The sequence below is a fragment of the Erpetoichthys calabaricus genome, chromosome 7 (genome assembly GCF_900747795.2).
Source record: "Erpetoichthys calabaricus chromosome 7, fErpCal1.3, whole genome shotgun sequence".
Lineage (NCBI taxonomy): Eukaryota > Metazoa > Chordata > Cladistia > Polypteriformes > Polypteridae > Erpetoichthys > Erpetoichthys calabaricus.
The window spans coordinates 175,006,854-175,019,556 of record NC_041400.2 but is presented as its reverse complement, the minus strand read 5'-3'; the positions used below and the strand labels follow the sequence as shown (position 1 = coordinate 175,019,556).

General features: G+C 38.7%; 1 protein-coding gene across 4 annotated transcripts in view; it reads left to right on the top strand.

Annotated features, from left to right (window-relative positions):
- The window catches only part of LOC114654895 (endoplasmic reticulum aminopeptidase 2-like), a 73,254-nt gene that overhangs the window by 33,479 nt on the left and 27,072 nt on the right, over positions 1 to 12,703 (top strand). For 2 of the 4 annotated variants that reach the window (XM_028805737.2, XM_028805738.2), the window contains exons 10-12: positions 5,613 to 5,681; positions 9,648 to 9,823; positions 12,571 to 12,650. In XM_028805737.2, the coding sequence (XP_028661570.1) occupies positions 5,613 to 5,681; positions 9,648 to 9,823; positions 12,571 to 12,650 (325 nt within the window). The remainder of the gene's footprint in view (positions 1 to 5,612; positions 5,682 to 9,647; positions 9,824 to 12,570; positions 12,651 to 12,703) is intronic. The other 2 variants (XM_028805739.2, XM_051929503.1) reach the window with 2 other exon arrangements.

The following is a 12,703-nucleotide window of genomic DNA, read 5'->3' as shown; positions in this document are numbered from 1 at the left end:
GTCCAAAGAATGTTTTTCCAGAACTGTGCTGGCTTTTTTAGATGTTCTTTAGCAAAGTCCAATCTAGCCTTTCTATTCTTGAGGCTTATGAGTGGCTTGCACCTTGCAGTGCACCCTCTGTATGTATTTTCATGCAGTCTTCTCTTTATGGTAGACTTGGATATCGATACGCCTACCCCCTGGAGAGTGTTGCTCACTTTGTTGGCTGTTGTGAAGGGGTTTCTGTTCACCATGGAAATGATTCTGCGATCATCCACCACTGTTGTCTTCCGTGGACGTCCAGGTCTTTTTGCGTTGCTGAGTTCACCAGTGCTTGCTTTCTTTCTCAGGATGTACCAAACTGTAGATTTTGCAACTCTTAATATTGTAGCAATTTCTCGAATGGGTTTTTTCCATTTTTTGCAGCTTAAGGATGGCTTCTTTCACCTGCATGGAGAGCTCCTTTGACCGCATGTTGTCTGTTCACAGCAAAATCTTCCACATGCAAGCACCTCACCTCAAATCAACTCCAGGCCTTTTATCTGCTTAATTGATAATGACATAACGACGGACTTGCCCACACCTGCCCATGAAATAGCCTTTGAGTCAATTGTCCAATTACTTTTGAGCCCCTGAAATGAAGGGATTGTGTTAAAAAAATGCTTTAGTTGCCTCACATTTTTATACAATCGTTTTGTTCACCCCACTGAATTAAAGCTGAAAGTCTGCACTTTAACTGCATCTGAGTTGTTTCATTTAAAATTCATTGTGGTAATGTACAGAACCAAAATTAGAATAAAGTTGTCTCTGTCCAAATATTTATGGACCTAACTGTAACTATTTTGAATTAAGTCTGGAGATTTCCCAGCACAAAAAAGGAATTCAGGAGTTTCTGATGTTCAATATAGATATTCTCACCTTTTAAATAGTTTTTTTGTTTATTCAAAGATGTTGATTTTGTGGTTCATTCTTTATTTTATTTTATTTTATTTGAAAAAGATTTTTATTATTTACGCAACGTCCTGAGTAGGGTCACATTACCGTTTTCATTGTGGTTCTGACATCAGCAGAGTTGCTGCTATAAATATGGTGGCGATCACAACACTCACTATCCCTTCAGTGGATGCACTTGACAATTTTTCAAGAATCTTAGCATTAGTTAGTTTCTTTTTTTTTCTTAGGCTTACCATTTTTACTCAGTCCTTGTGGTTTTGATTACTTACTCCTTTTTTGCATGATTCTGAAGTGCATTTTTTTTTTTTTTTGTCACAATAATTCCTTGAGACTACACATCTCTTAACACCTGTTATTTAGCCATTAGAATGGGCTAGGGCAGATGACACACTGTTTCTCAAAATTATGCACAGGAATATAAATACACAACTTCTTCTTTTGGCTGCTCCCGTTAGGGGTTGCCACAGCGGATCATCTTCTTCCATATCTTTCTGTCTTCTGCATCTTGTTCTGTTACTCCCATCACCTGCATGTCCTCTCTCACCACATCCATAAACCTTCTTAGACCTTCCTCTTTTCCTCTTCCCTGGCAGCTTTATCCTTAGCATCCTTCTCCCAATATGCCCAGCATCTCTCCTCTGCACATGTCCAAACCAACGCAATCCCGACTCTCTGACTTTGTCTCCCAACCGTCCAACCTGAGCTGATCCTGTAATGTACTAATTTCTAATCCTGTCCATCCTCGTCACACACCCAGTGCAAATCTTAACATCTTTATCTCTGCTACCTCCAGCTCTGTCTCCTGCTTTCTGGTCAGTGCCACCGTCTCCAACCCATATAACATAGTTGGTCTCACTACCGTCCTGTAGACCTTCCCTTTCACTCTTGCTGATACCCGTCTGTCACAAATTACTCCTGACACTCTTCTCCACCCATTCCACCCTGCTTACACTCTCTTTTTCACCTCTCTTCCACAATCCCTATTACTCTGTACTGTTAATCCCAAGTATTTAAACTCATCCTCTTTCACCAACTCTACTCCCTGCATCCTCACCATTCCACTGACCTCCTTCTCATTTACACACATGTATTCTGTCTTGTTCCTACTGACCTTCATTCCTCTCCTCTCTAGAGCATATCTCCACCTCTCCAGGGTATCCTCAACCTGCTCCGTACTATCGCTACAGATCACAATGTCATCAGCAAACATCATAGTCCACGGGGACTCCTGTCTAATCTCGTCTGTCAACCTCTCCATCACCATTGCAAATAAGAAAGGGCTCAGATCCGATCCCTGATGTAATCCCACCTCCACGTTGAATGCATCCGTCGCTCTTACCGCAGACCTCACCACTGTCACACTTCCCTCATACATATCCTGTACAACTCTTATGTACTTCTCTGCCACTCCCGACTTCCTCATACAATACCACAGCTCCTCTCGAGGTACCCTGTCATATGCTTTCTCCAGGTCCACAAAGACGCAATGCAACTCCTTCTGGCCTTCTCTAAACTTCTCCATCAACATCCTCAGAGCAAACATTGCATCTGTGGTGCTCTTTCTTGTCATGAAACCATACTGCTGCTCACTAATCATCACCTCACTTCTTAACCTAGCTTCCACTACTCTTTCCCATAACTTCATGCTGTGGCTCATCAGTTTTATCCCCCTGTAGTTACTACAGCTCTGCACATCCCCCTTACTCTTAAAAATCGGTACCAGTACATTTCTTCTCCACTCCTCAGGCATCCTCTCACTTTCCAAGGTTCCGTTAAACAATCTGGTTAAAACTCCACTGCCATCTCTCCTAAACACCTTCTTGCTTCCATAGGTATGTCATCTGGACCAACTGCTTTTCCATTCTTCATCCTTTTCATAGCTGTCCTTGCTTCCTCCTTGCTAATCCATTGCACTTCCTGATTTACTATTTCCACATCATCCAACCTTCTCTCTCTCTCATTCTCTTCATTCATCAGCTTCTCAAAGTACTCTTTCCATCTGCTCAACACACTCTCCTCGCTTGTGAGTAGGCTTCCATCTTTATCCTTTAGAAATCTAACATGCTGCACATTTTTCCCAGCTCGGCCCCTCTGTCTAGCCAATCAGTACAGGTCCTTTTCTCCCTCCTTTGTGTCCAGCCTCTCATACAACTCATCATACGCCTTTTCTTTAGCCTTCACCACCTCTCTCTTCACCTTGTGCCTTATCTCCTTGTACTCTTGTCTACTTTCTGCATCTCTCCGACTATCCCACTTCTTCTTCGTCATCCTCTTCCTCTGTATACCCTCCTATACTACACCAAGCACCCTTCTTGCTGTCACTCTTACTACTTCTGCTGTAGTCGCCCAGTTGTCTGGCAGCTCTTCACTGCCACCCAGTGCCTGTCTTACATCCTCCCTGAACTCAACCTTGCAGTCTTCCTTTTTCAACTTCCACCATTTGATATTTTGCTCTGCCCTCTCTCTCCTCGTCTTCTTCTTGATCTCCAGCGTCATCCTACAAACCACCATCCTATGCTGCCATGAGTTAATATTAAAGCAAGCTACATTCATACACATAAAGATCATTGCCCAAAATGTGCAAAAGAACACATATGTGATAGCACAGTATCAACATACAGGCAGTCGGGAATGCAAACTCTACTGTAGTTGCTGGTATATTATCCTGAAGATATGTGGGGCTGGATGGGTGACTGACAGTGAAATGTCACACAGGTACGCTAAGCTTTGCATTCCACAAATCCAATGAACTATTCACATTACACTGTATAAGCCCGTGAAGGTTCAAGAATGTAGGCAGAGACTTCTGGGGCACGGGATAATTACAGACACTTAGAAGAAAAGGGGGGGGGGTTATGGGGGGGATTCTTCACTACAGAAAAAAACATCATCTTTTGTGGTGAAGCCTTAGTGTTAGTATCAGAAAACTACAACACCTCATTATGAGAGGCAATTAATGTCAAGGAGTACAATAAAATCTGATGTTGTTCATTCTCTGACGTGAATTCCTACTTGTAGCCGAGACTGGGACTATGACACTTCATAAATACTTCTTATATCCTACTCTGAGGTAGGACAAATTCTTACCCGGAAGTGACTTTTAGTGCAATTCTAGGAGTAATTCTGTGGCACTGGTCATTAGGGTGGTAGGTTATATAGATTGAAGTGTTTAGTACAAATCAAAGCAGTTTAGGTTTACTTCATACAATGCCATTGTGAGACTTCATCTGGAATATTCAGGGCACGTTTGGTATCCATATTAAAAAAAAGAGTTTCTAGACTGATGCCAGGACTTTGGAGTAAGTGCATTGAAAAAAGCTTAAATGATTTGCATCTCTTCACTATAAGCAATCAAAGATCAAAACATGACATTACATAAGTGTTTGAATCATGAAGGGAATTAATATGGTAGATACCAGCTTTTACTTTAAGACAAGTTCTTCAACAAGAGCACAGGAGCATAGATGGAGACTAGGTAAGCACAAATTTTACACAAATTAGACACAGAACAAGTTACCAAGAAGGACAATAGAAAATAGTAGCCTTGAGACATTGAAACCACTTACCTGAATTAGATGAATGGAAATTGAAGAGCTAGGTTGGGCTTAATGACTTGTTCTAGTCAAAACGTTCATATTTTCTTATACTATCATATTTTCTTATACTAATGTGGAGTAAGGGCGGCACGGTGGCGCAGTGGGTAGCGCTGCTGCCTCGCAGTTGGGAGACCTGGGGACCTGGGTTCGATTCCCGGGTCCTCCCTGCGTGGAGTTTGCATGTTCTCCCCGTGTCTGCGTGGGTTTCCTCCGGGCGCTCCGGTTTCCTCCCACATTCCAAAGACATGCAGGTTAGGTGGATTGGCGATTCTAAATTGGCCCTAGTGTGTGCTTGGTGTGTGGGTGTGTTTGTGTGTGTCCTGCGGTGGGTTGGCACCCTGCCCGGGATTGGTTCCTGCCTTGTGCCCTGTGTTGGCTGGGATTGGCTCCAGCAGACCCCCGTGACCCTGTGTTCGGATTCAGCGGGTTGGATAATGGATGGATGGATAATGTGGAGTATGAATATTTTTTCCCCAAGTAGCATATTTTATATTTTAACTTTAATATCTCTTCTAGTAACTCATTTTTGTAATTTTCCTTTGTATAAATTTCCAATAAAACTAAAAAATGTAACAAGATGTATAAGTGTCATTTGAAATCTTCCCAAAAGTTGAAGACTTTTAAATAAATATTTTACAAGGCACCATATAAAGAAATTTGATTAACAATGTATATGTTAACCCCTAAAAATATTTGTTTTAGAACAGCATATTGGCATAGTGGTACTATAAGTGCTGCCACCTCATGGATGTAGCGTTCTGAGTTTGAATCCCATGCCCGCTCACCAACTGTGTTGGGTTTTCCTCTCACTTTTCAAAGACATGAGCACTGTGAACTGGCTTTGTCGCATTGTGCGCATGAAATTATCCCTGTAATGGACTGCTGTCCCAACTTGTGTTCTTTCATGGCTTGCATTCAGTGCTGATGGAGAAGCATCCCCTGGCAATCCACAATTGGGTTAATTGGATTTTATATGTTTTGCTTTATATATGCATCTGATTTTTACTGCACGTGTTCAGTGTTATATGATATGACTGTGCTATCATAAGTTAGTATGCTATATTTTTTGTTTGAAATTTACAGACTTGCCCAGAAGAAGATTTTATATCAGGACACAGTTGTTATACATCTACACAAGTAAGAAAGAATGCCGTAAGTAATAAATGTGAGGTCTGATTTTTTTAATTAGCTTGAGCTCTCCTGTAATTTAAAAAGAGTAATTAGATATTACTTTAGCAAGCCCTGCTTCTTGCCAAGATATCAGCATGTGTTTGCCTTTCAAGACAATGGTAATCAATTCAAAATTATACTGCACAATAGCAATATGCTTATCATGCGTAATAAAAATACTACACTAATTCCTAGGTAAACAAAGTAGATGTGTTCAGGACTTTAGTTCATTATAAAAAACGTTGTTATCTGAGGTAGATTTGCCGTAGGAGGAATATGGATATGTACAGGAGTAGGGTAGGTGGTATCATCACAGGGCTTGTACCATCTTCTGTCTCTCCTTCCTTGGCTGCCCTCCAACATCACCCAGATTTTCCACAGCTTCTTTCATGCAGCTCCACATGTTCTCATCCTTGTCATCATCAAACCTACACCTTATAAGATCTAAGAATCATAGTGGACTCATCACTTTGTTCATGGAGATAGTGTACAGAAGCAATTAAGCATGCTGAGAGAATTTTACGTTATACATCACGATGTGTGGAGTGCAAGTCAAGGAAGGTTATACTTAAGGTATACAACACACTAGTTAGTCCACATCTAATGCTTTGTTTTAGCCTCCATTTCACAAAACAGATGTAGAATTGAGAGTATATCCAGAATATACAGAGAACAGTAACTGGGCTTATTCCAGGACTACAAGATAAGAACTTTGAGTAGAACAGGAAGACATAGACTGGTCTGCATCCTGGCCAGGATAGATGTGCCCTTACCCAGCCAGAAGGCCCTCATAGTGGATTGTTCATGTGGATTAATGGGTGTCCCAGCCAGGATGGCTGGTGTTTTCTTTGTGTCAAGTAGTCACTGTACTATAATGAAAGGACGAAGGGAGTTGTGTCTGTCCAAGACCCTTAATATGCTGGCTATCAGCTCCCTCTGGTGGGACACCTATTTGCATACCTGGGGAGGTGATGTATGAATTGTAGTCCCAATGGACAGCCTTTCTGGGATCCAGAAGTGTTGCCAGGGAGTTGCCAGGAAGGATCCTCTGTCATAATGAGATGCTGCCTGACTCGGTAGTGCTTCCTGGAGTCAACATTCTGGCACCAGAAATACTTCTGGGACCGCATGGCAGGGAGACACTCCACCTCACCTAGGTAGGGAAGAGAATTATTGTTTATTGAGTTTAAAGGAACTTTTGTGTTTAATTTAAGAGTTTGTTTGAAACAAGGTCTTGTGCCTGTACAGTTGTGGTCTGGACCTGTGATGCCCTGTCGTGTCTAGAAACTGATGCAGTGGATCCAAGCTATTATTTAACAGAAGCGAAGACACAGATAGAAACCTGTTAATTGTAAATTTCAAAAAATATTTCTTCAGTATTTTTTCCAGCATGGTGGAGGGTACGAGATGAGGAAAATCGGGCAGGTTCTGTTTGACAAAGTTTCTAATTTGAAGATAGTGAAAGAAATGTGTAGCTGGAAGGTTAAATTTGGAATGTAATTGTTCAAAGGATGCAAAGATATTGTCTATATAAAGATCTCTGGGCAATTTAATCCCAAATCTTTTCCAGATATTAAAAACTGGATATGTTTGCGAGGGTTGAAAGAGGTGGTTCTTTTGCAGGGGTGCCACAGATAGAAGATTTTCCATCTTAAATTGCTTTCTAATTTGGTTCCATGTTCTCAGTGAGTGAAGCACAATTGAGCTATTAGTATATTTGCGATAACTTGCATTTATTGGAGTGCAGAGCAGGGAATGTAAAGAAGTGCTGCAGGATTTTACTTCTATTGCGGACCAGGCCTGTGTGTGTTCATTTATTTGTGTCCAGGTTTTTATGGCTTGTATGTTTGCTGCCCAGTAATAAAACTGAAAATTAGGTAGAGCCATGCCACCTTCTGCCTGAGGTCTTTGTAGGGTCGCTCTTTGGATACGTGAATGTTTTGAGTTCCAAATAAATGAGGTTATGGTTGAATCTAATTGCTTAAAAAATGATTTATTGATATATATTATATTGGGATGTTTTGAAATAAAAAAAGAAGCTTATGAAGGATATTCATCTTAACAATGTTAATTCTTCCGGCTAGAGTGAGATGAAGGGTGGACCATCTATGCAAGTCTTGCTTAATTTTTTTCCATAGTGACGGCGAAATTTTGTTCATAAAGAGCTTTATGTTTACTTGTGATATTTACCCCTAGGTATTTAAACTGATCTGCTATGGTAAAAGGTAGGGTGTCCAATCTAATATTATATGCTTGTGAATTCACTGGAAAGAGTATACTTTTATTCAAATTAATTCTGAGACCAGAAATCATTTGAAAATCTGAAAGTGCTGTTAAAACTGCAGACACAGTGTTTTCTGGGTCTGATATATTTAAAACCATATCATCTGCATATAGAGAAATTTTCTGTTCCAGTCCTTCTCTGATAATCCCCTTTATCTGATAAGAATTTCGACAGTGAACTGTCAGTGGTTCAATGGCAATTACAAACAGCAGTGGTGTCAAAGGGCATCCTTGTCTGGTGCCACGTTCTATTTTAAGTAGTCTGAACAAATGTTGTTAATACAGACTGAGGCTTCTGGACTGGTATACAGTAGTGTGATCCATGCACAAATATTCGGGCCAAACCCAAATTTCTCCAATGCAGTGAAAAGGTAGTTCCATTCAATCATATCAAATGCTTTTTCTGCATCCAATGATAATAATATTTTTATCTCTGAGGTGTTTGACTTTGCTGGTAAATATATTACATAAAACAGGCGTCGAAGATTGGTAGATAAGTGTCAGCCTTTAATAAATCCAGTTTGATCCTGTGAATACTGCTCAACTTTGAGGACTTAGACACCATTTCTGCAGTATATAAAATTTAATTAGAGTCCCTTCCTTTTAAAGATCCAAGAGGACAATGGGAAAAAGATCTCTTAATTAATATATCAGAAAAGGAGTGGAAGGTAGCAATGCAGAGAATTAACTTGAGCACCATATGCACAAAGCATAGAATTATTCAACTCAAAATTATATATCAAGCACATCTGTCTCATTTAAAATTGTCCAAAATGTTTCCAGGGCAAGATCCAACCTGCGAATGCTGCAACCAAGCTCCTGCCTCACTGGGTCACATGTTTTGGGCATGTACCAAATTAACATAATTTTGGACCAGAATTTTTAAGTGCCTTTCAGACAGCCTTGGTGTCACAATCTAATAGCTGTGTTTGGTGTTCTTCCAGATGGATTTGAAATGGATAAGGACAAGCAAACTGTGATTGCATCCACTATACTTTTGGCACGCAGACTAATTTTGTTAAATTGGAAGAATCCTAACTCTCCTCTGATAAGTCAGTGGGAAACCGATGTTTTATATTTTTTGAAATTGGAAAAAATTAAATTCTCAGTTAGGGGATCTGTACAGAATTTTTTCAAAACCTGGCAGGATTTAATCAATAATATTTTAGAATAAGAAGAAATAATTATTTCCGCATTTCTTTTCCTTCTCCATTTATCTTTTTTTGCCCTATTAAACTCAATTTAGGCACGTTTACAAGCCTTAAGTATTACTCCTTTGGCCATGCTTTCCTTCTCAGAGGTGGGGTTTGATTTGCTTTCAATCCTATTTTTTGTAAAAATTGATCTATATGTATGGAATGATTACAATAAAATTAATAAAAAAATATTTCTTCAATTTCTTCACCTTAGACACATGAAATCAGTTACAAGGTTGTGTGAAAGACATAAAGTCTTTAGGATCAGAGCTCAACTCAAGTCATTTTAGAGCAGTTAGGAAAATAACATTGACTAGCTTTGTTAAGCTAAATGGCCTCTCTTCAGCAAAATTATTCTAATATTTTAGTACTTATTAATAAAATTAAACAGTAATTGTATTTGCACAAAGTAAAGCAACTTACTAAGTTTGGTATTCTGGTTTAAAATATGTCTACTCTTTTGTTTCAGTACCGGTATGTTAAAGAACCTCCGCATTTAAAGGAAACTATGGACTCCTGGATTTTACAAATGGGCATTCCACTTATTGTTGTGGAGAACAATGGTAATCAAATCATAGTCCATCAAGAGCGTTTTTTAAAGGGAATATTCCGGGATGATCCTGAATGGGAGGAGCTACAATCAGGGTAAACAGGGATATTTAATTTATTAACCTAACTTTTCTCTTAACAACAAAGACAGCAGTTGACTTGTATAATGTATGATTTTATGCACAAACCTAAGAACTACAATTTATATTCATATAAAAGACAGGTTTGTACTTTTTTTTTGGCAATAGACATTATCTGCGGTTTAGGTTGTTTCCTGTGTCTCGGTTTAGCTTAATATTAGTCTATCAAATTTCTTTGAGGTCTTCTCTTTAAGTTTTAAATTTTACTTAAATATGTTACCATGAAATCCCACAGTGCATGAGCAACATTTTTATTGGAAGTTATGATGTCTTCTGTGTAGAGTTTACATGATGCACCTATGCTTGTTTCCTTTGAGAGGTCTGAGCTCTGACACACTGCTCTATGAAATGTAGTTAACTGCACACATGATAATAATGCAATTCATTACAAGTCACAGGGTTTATTTTTCCAAATCATTTTAGTCCAAAATGAGACAAACAAGTAGGTAGCCATACATAGAACTTCAAAGCAAAATATGTGACCAGATCCAAAAAACAGGAACTAAAACACTAGACAAACTGTAATTTAAAAAATAAATGAAAGTTAAAAAAACACTAGACTTAAAATAAAGGAGGCACAAATCGCTATTAATAAAAGTTCTAGATGTGTTTTTACAAAAGCATGAAACAAATTGCTTGAACAAAAGCAGTCCCTGATGTCCCCCAATTTACGTCCTTTGCTCCTCTGCCAAGTACCTGCTGCATAATAACCATTATTACATAGCTTATTTTATAATGTTTTGTGCCCAAATAATTAAATAAACTTAAAAAATTACTATTAGTAATTACTAAATAAATAAGCATTGTATTGCAACAGACATGATCAGGAAGCACAATGTGCTGCTACAGGTAGACTTAGGAGTAGAGCCCCCAGCTCAAGTCTGACAATCGCTAAGGAGATTCAAAGGCTGCTAATAATCACTGTGTCATTGTATATTTTTTAGATAAATTCAGTCCCCATAGATTCTTGAAAGATCAATGTTCCAAAGATGTCAGTCCACTGATTTGTCATGATTTCTCTGTTACTCCTTTCCTTAGGCTCTATTATTCCTTAGGCTCTCCACACTCTATTATTTTCATATAAAGTGTTTCTTATAGGCATATGTTGGTTATTTCAAGAATCTAAGAGAAGTTCTTTTTCATATGAAGGATTTTTGTTAATTGTGTGTGAGGTCATACTTTCTAGTAAAATTTTCTAAGTGTATATTTTCAGTTTTTATTCCAGAATATATATATCTGATTTTGAGATATATATTTATTGCAAAAAGGCGATATATATGTGCCCGACCCAATACAGATTGGACACGGAGGCACACGTATAAAGTAAACAAACCTTTATTTTTCTTAAGCTGGAGGGCATGTCTTCCCTGTGTCCCCCAGCCACAACACAGTCCCAAAGCACCAACACACAAAAGTAAAGCACGCTTCCTCTGCACCACCACTCCTCCCAGGCAACCCCGTCCTCTTCCACCTGACTCTGGCTGCTAAGTGGTGGTTACTGCCTCCTTTTATTGGGCACCTGGAAGTGTTCCAGGTGCTTGATTGCCGACATCTGGCTGCACTTCCAGGTGTGGTGAAATCAGTGCCCAGAAGGTTACTTCATTTTTGAACTTTGTGAGTTCATTTTATTACGCTACCTCTGAAAATGTGCATGGACCTATCCAATACACAAAAAATAAATTAAGTAAACACTGGGAACTGGTAAAATGAGTTCTATCCTAGTTCCTGTATTTTGCATGAGCCACGTTCTGCCTGTAAATTAGATTCTTTAAATATCAAACCTAGTGTTAGACCAAAACACACACATTCATCTATAACAGGCAGGAGAAAACAAAATATAAACATTATACAGAGGGAAAGGACATTTAGCTGCTAGTTTATTTTTGAACATATAAGGGACAAGAAAGAGAGAAAGAGTTGGATGAGAAGGGATTGTTATATTGAGAGACAGGAAAGTACTCTTTTGTTTGCATTTTGCTTATCAAAAGAAATTTAAAAATGGAAGAATCTTGAAAATTTCAAGTTGTTTTAAGTGAATTTATGTCTCCTATTTAAGTACCACTGAGCTCAAGAGAATCTACCATGACAGGTCACACACATGCATACACCTCGTGTGCATCTAGTCAGTTTAGAGCTCAGAATTTACCTAACATACTGTACATCTTTGGAGTGTGTGAGTAAATTCAATCAAAACTAGCAAGGAAACCAAATCTGCTTTTTCCATATAGACAGTTAGCAGACGGCAAATCAAACCAAGATGTCATGTGTTATGAGTACATAAGAAATTTGCCAAACAAGAAGAAGAGACCATTCAGACCATCAAGCTTGTTTGTTTAGTTAATAGCTAAGCTGTGCTAGTTTCTCATCCAGATTTTTCTTTAAGGATGTCAGTGTTTCTGCTTTAACTCCATATCTCAGTAGTTTGTTCCAGATTCCCGCAACTGTTTTTATAAACAGAGTTTATAGAGTGCTTCCCGGCTTTAGTGTTAAATGCACTTCCCCTTAATTTCCACTGGTGTTCTTATGTATGTGATTTACCCTTAAACTGAAAGAATTCTGCTGGAATTCTTGGCAGAAGGCAGTAGTTATAAACATAGCACCACAATGCCACCGTACATTTTATTTATTTATATAATATGTACTGTACATAATTTTAAGCATAATTTAAGCAATTTAACATAAAACTGTTTTATTGTCTAATAGATATCTGTGGCATGTTCCATTAGCATACATCACCAGTGACTCTGACAATATTGGAAGGCATTTATTGAAAACAAAGTCAGGTTAGTTATATTTATAAATACCTTATATCAATAGAATTTATATACATTACAGT